This window comes from Octopus bimaculoides, chromosome 23 (assembly GCF_001194135.2).
Source record: "Octopus bimaculoides isolate UCB-OBI-ISO-001 chromosome 23, ASM119413v2, whole genome shotgun sequence".
NCBI classification, from domain to species: Eukaryota; Metazoa; Mollusca; class Cephalopoda; order Octopoda; family Octopodidae; genus Octopus; species Octopus bimaculoides.
In genome coordinates, this window is record NC_069003.1 from 24,504,695 (window position 1) to 24,510,413 (window position 5,719).

The following is a 5,719-nucleotide window of genomic DNA, read 5'->3' on the forward strand; positions in this document are numbered from 1 at the left end:
TAACGTAGTTCTCGGGGGATATTCAGCGTGACACAGTGTGACAGGGCTGACCCTTTGAATTACAGGCACGACAGAAACAGGAAGTAAGGGTGAGAGAAAGTTGTGGTGGAAGAGTACAGCAGCGTTCGCCACCATCCCCTGCCGGAGCCTCGTGGAACTTTTAGGTGTTTTCGCTCAATAAACACTCACAGCGCCCGGTATGGGAATCGAAACCGCGATCCAATGACCGCGAGTCCGCTGCCCTAACCACTGGGCCATTGCGCCTCCACAAATAGTCGACAGATATAAACACTATTCTACATATGCTGTACATCTGCCTTGTGTGGACTCTCACTCCTTCTCTTTGACGTTTACAGATTTATAGTATGAAGTGTCGTTTCGATGGTCAGATATATTGCTTTTTTCTCCCTAATTTGGGTTTAGAAGAAGAACATCCAGTGAGAATTAATTAATGTCGAGGATCATTTTAACGCGCATTTTGTTTGAGTCGTTTGTCTCTCTTGGAGTATTATGCATAAAGAGCAAGGTATTCAGAGATTATCTAGATACGGAAGTCAGTCTATCGCAGATCATTCAAATTACTTCTTACAAAAGATTTTAAATGCACTGTCACCAAATCAAATACATGCCATATATGCAACAGTGAACTGTTATTAAGTAAGTACTTGGGAACAACGTTATCAATCAGGCTATTATCAGTTAATAATTTCTTCATCGTAATACACCGTAAAAATAGAAGTGTGGTTTGTTGAATGGTCCAGGCATTCATCTGGAGTCCTAAGTTAGGAATTGAAATCTACTATCGACATATTACTGGATTTTAGAGCAGATTTTATTCTCTATTTATTCGGCTTACTTACTGTCACAAACAAGCACCAGATTTATGCCCATGTCTTGTGAGAAGACTCATATCTTTCAATGAATTATCTGAGAAGTGGTCTTTAAAAGCCACTAAGGACTCATGAAGCATTTACATTCAGAATTCATACTGGAGCGTCACCAGACTTAAAAAGTCTGTAAGCTTGTAATTCTGAATAAAACAAAGTAAGCATCTATACTATAATAATGAAAACAGCTTATTAATTGGTTTGTAGTATGCAACTATTACTAAAGGTAAGCAATTATTAAAGCCTACAGTGTCTAGAAAATTCTTTAAGATTCTAATCTATATATATTTTTCTCAAAACGTGATTTTTCAAACAATCTTTGCTTTTCGAGATCTCAGATACAGACAGTTTTAATTTACTGCAGGGTTGCATTTTCATTTAACACTCTCTCTTACACTTTCTGACGCTACTTTTCTACAGGCATACCAGAAAGAACATTGCCCCAAACCATAAGTTTCATCTCGCATCAACCAAATTATGGTGATTTCAGTATGTTTGTTGGATGTTGTTGAAGAAGAAAGTGGTTTTAATTTATATACGTAAATAGTACCAAATATAAAATTGTTATGATATGAAAAAATAATATACAGAAGAAGAAAAAAAGAAGAAAAAAGACAAGAAATAATTGCCAGCAACATTGACAGTAATTTTACGTTTATTTAATTACAAACAGCAACAAATTGTATTAATTATTGGTATTTTTCTTTAGAATTAGGGAGTTCTCATTTTTTTAAAAGTCATGTTTAATAATGGCCATGTCCATAGCCATATCCATCAAAGCCATGACCAGCAAAACCGTTTCCTGCAAGAGCATGTCCATCGTAGCCATGTCCACCATAACCATATCCACCATAACCTAAACCGCCATAGCCGTATCCACCGTGCCCAGCAAGTCCACCGTGGCCAACAACACCACCGTGACCAACAGCACCACCGTGACCAACAACACCACCGTGACCAGCAAAGCCACCGTGACCGGCAAGGCCACCGTGACCTGCTAGAGCACCACGACCAGCGAAACCGTATCCGCCAAAACCTCCGAAACCTACACGTCCATCAAAACCGGGACCAGCATATGCAGCATGTCCACCTTCAGCACCGTATGCATCAGCGTGTCCAGCTACAGCACTGTGTTCACCACCGTATGCATTGTGGCCAGCGTGAGCAACAAAGTTTCCGTATTTTTCCAACATGTCGTCCTTGTGTTTGTCGTGGTCCTCGTCATGTTCATGGTGTCCATAGTTGTCCACGTGATCGTGTTCATGGTTGCGGTAACCAACGTCGTAGGCGGCTTTCACACCGTCTTCACCGTGTTCAGAGTAGGCGTTGTTTGCTACGTGTTCAGCAGAAGCTACACCTTTGTGGGCTTCATCGTGGCCTTCTTTTCCATAGTGTTCACCATAGTGTTCACCGTGGGGTAAAACTGAACTGTTTACCAGAAGGAAGACGGATGCGAAAACAGCCAGGGCAAGAATGGACATGTTCATGATGGCAGTTTATAGAGGACGTGGAGATCTGAAAATAAGGGGAAAAAAGTTGTTAATTAAGGTGATTATAAGAGGCATTAATAATGTTAATTAAAAGATATTCAAGTTTAAAACAACTATTATATCATTGATCAATTATACTGTAACATTAATTTCAAATTTTAGAAGGCCAATGCTTTCAGGAGGGGTTAAATCGATTACATATACCCCAGGGTTCAACTTGTTCTTATTTTATCGACCCCGAAAGGATGAAAAGCAAAATCGGCCTTGGTGGCATTTGAATTCAGAACGTGAAGACAGACAAAATGACGCAAAGCATTTTGATAGGCGTGCTAACTATTCTGCCAGCTGGTCGCCCAAATTATTCAGTAATATTGGGAAAAGAATTGAAAAATTAAGAAACTTTCCGCTTTATCTATTCGTCTTTATGTGCCAGACATCTCTCGTCTTCAAATCTCATTATATTACCTAATGCTTTCACATTGTTTCTGTCTTAATGTCTCAGTCAAAAGAAGAACTTTAGAGCTTATGACGTCTTTCAGAGCTTCTGCAACTGGTAAAAGAAGTTATCTACAAACTGGATATCTTCCGGAATGCTTGCATCAAGGTGGAAGCCATTGAAGCAGTAAGGAGCTAGGTGATGGCGTTTAACTAGGACAGGAATTAAATTTCCCAGCAAAAATATGAACAACAGAAATGGTCCTTCAGAAAAGGCTTCTTTCTTCGGTTTCCAGTTTCTTTTAGAAGGTTTTGATCAATCAGAAGCAATACTATAGTGAAGACATTTGTCCATGTCCAACAAGCACTAATCATATGTAAAGTTTAGAGAACTAGTAGGTACTATTGCTAATGATGGGAGACAAGCGCATTTCACTGATGAGACTATAGTGATAATTATATGTTCTGTTGTATGTTGCCAATATTTTCACCAATTGTTATTATGTACCCTATTCGATGGAACGATGTGCATGCATATATAAATGTGTGTGTGTGTGTGTGTGTGTCTATGCATGGTATGTACGCTTATATGAATGTATGTATAAAACAGATATTCATATTTATTTTTATGCTCAGTTATAATAGAAACAATTTTACATTAATTTGATGCGTTACAGTATACTTTTGTAGAGTACAATGGCTTAGCAGGTCGAAACTTCGAGGTCACTGTCAACAGCAGTCTTGTTTAAGAATATATACCTGTGTGTGTGTGTGTATGTGTAAAGAGAGAGAGATAGGGGGAGACAGAGACAGAGAAATAAAGACAGAGCAGACAAACAAACAGAAAGAAAGAAAGACAGACTGATTGATAAATACATACATATATAGATGGTTATGCAATAAAATTTAGAGTACTCAATACATACAGTAGAGCGTTAGGGATAAAACATTGTAATTAATTGTTACCTTTTCAGAGCAAGTGAAATAATCTTCAGGTGACACAATAAAGCGGGTTATAAAATATCCGAGTCGTACATGGCCGTTTCCAGTATTTCATTACCATGTTAGGAGCGTAATTCATTAAATATGAATATTGTTTGGGTGAGTTATTTCCTTTGAGTAATTAGGCATTGTGGGGATAAAGACTCAAGACGAAGGAGGGGGGTTAAACTACTATGAAGAAACGGATGTGGAAAGTTAGAGCTGAATTTATAAGATACTAACTTAAAAGCCGCCAAAGCTAGCTCCTGTGGAGGGCTCTTCGTTGGGCCTTCTGCCCAACATTGACACTTCATGCATTGAGTATATATTAAATTTTATTAAACTTGCCCAATATTTTTCAAGCAATGAACAATTTTCGTCAAAGCAATGATACAATTTGTCGACTGGGAAATTATTGCAAAGCTGCATGACAAACATTTTTTGTCTTCCCATTCGGGGCGTCAGTACATTTTTTTTTGTCTAACCTCTTTCTTTCTTTTTCTCTCTGTCTCTTTCTGTTGATTGTTTTCAACCAACACCATTAACAATACCACCGCCATCGCCACCACAACTGCCATATACACACCATTCAGGCATTTTTTTTTTCCTTAAGGTGTCAGAAAGTTTTGTATTAAAAAATCATAAAGGTTTCTTTCAATTTCATGTTTTGTATGAACAAACAATATTTACGAATTAGAAAAATATGTGAAGTTAGAATATCCCAAATGAATATATTATTCAAAGGAATTCCAACTCTGTTTTTATGTTGTAATTATATTCTTATAATATTAATGTTGGATATAGAGAAGTACTTGTCGAAGTGGAAACGGGCACTTTTTCTCACGTCATAACACAGAATGTTTTGTCCCATTTTTGTACTGTGGTACAAAAATGGGACATAATGGTTTGTTGGACAAAATGACACAGTTTTGGTTTGGTGGAGGTGAATTCTGCTTCATATATAATCTCTTCAGTGTTCAAAAACTACTTAAGATAGAATGCGTTTATAATTCTGAATGATGTGCAGTTAGCTTTAATTAATTTAGTTGGCTTTATGTTACGAATTTGTTCATGTTCTTAATACAGATGTATTGCAGTTTCATCTTGTATATACTCTTTTACTTTTTTACTTGTTTCAGTCATTCGACTGCGGCCATGCTGGAGCACCACCTTTAGTCGAGCAGATCGACCCCAGGACTTATTCTTTGTAAGCCTAGTACTTATTCTATCGGTCTCTTTTGCCGAACCGCTAAGTTACGGGGACGTAAACACACCAGCATCGGTTGTCAAGCGATGTTGGGGAGACAAATACAGACACAGAAACACATATATATAGATATACATATATACGACGGGCTTCTTTTTCAGTTTCCGCCTACCAAATCCACTCACAAAATTTTCTATGTCGAAGGTTGATTGGAAAATATTTATTTGTTACAGTTGAGAAAAAGTAGGAGAGAATTTGCGAGCAGTGAGACATAATTGCTACAGCCGGGAACGGTAATGAGGATAAGCTTTCACTACTTGGAAAATATTCTCATAAGGCGCGTCTCGAATAGCCTCTGACAACGAAGTCGAGGTCCTAGCCTGCTTGACGGTTAGATGTTAGCCAGGCAGAACTGCTTGATGCTGACAGAAGAAAAGGTGAGGGTTGGTTACTGGCTCCCAAAAACCAGTTGTTTACAGGTAGCTGAAGCTTGTTAATCTGGAAGGCAGTCCGTTTAGGGCAGTGGTTCTCAACTGTTTTTTTATCTATGGACCCCTTTCATTACTACTTTCCTCTGGAAGACACCCGCAGCTATTTGGAAACTAGTTTTATAGATATTTCTTTCAAAATTCCTATTTGCTTTCACACGTTCACTTGTGCAGGCTGAACTACGAATGTGAAATGTTAGAGAAAGAAACCTAGCTGTTCGTGCAATAAAT

The 5,719-nt window shown here is 38.1% G+C and overlaps 1 protein-coding gene across 2 annotated transcripts in view; it reads right to left on the bottom strand.

Moving 5' to 3' along the window:
- Positions 1–1,521: 1,521 nt before the first annotated feature.
- Positions 1,522–5,719, bottom strand: part of LOC128250632 (uncharacterized) — a 67,553-nt gene continuing 63,355 nt past the window's right edge. For both annotated transcript variants that reach the window (XM_052976075.1, XM_052976076.1), the window contains one exon: positions 1,522–2,402. In XM_052976075.1, coding sequence (XP_052832035.1) covers positions 1,631–2,374 — 744 coding nt within the window. In that variant the 5' untranslated portion in view covers positions 2,375–2,402 and the 3' untranslated portion in view covers positions 1,522–1,630. The remainder of the gene's footprint in view (positions 2,403–5,719) is intronic.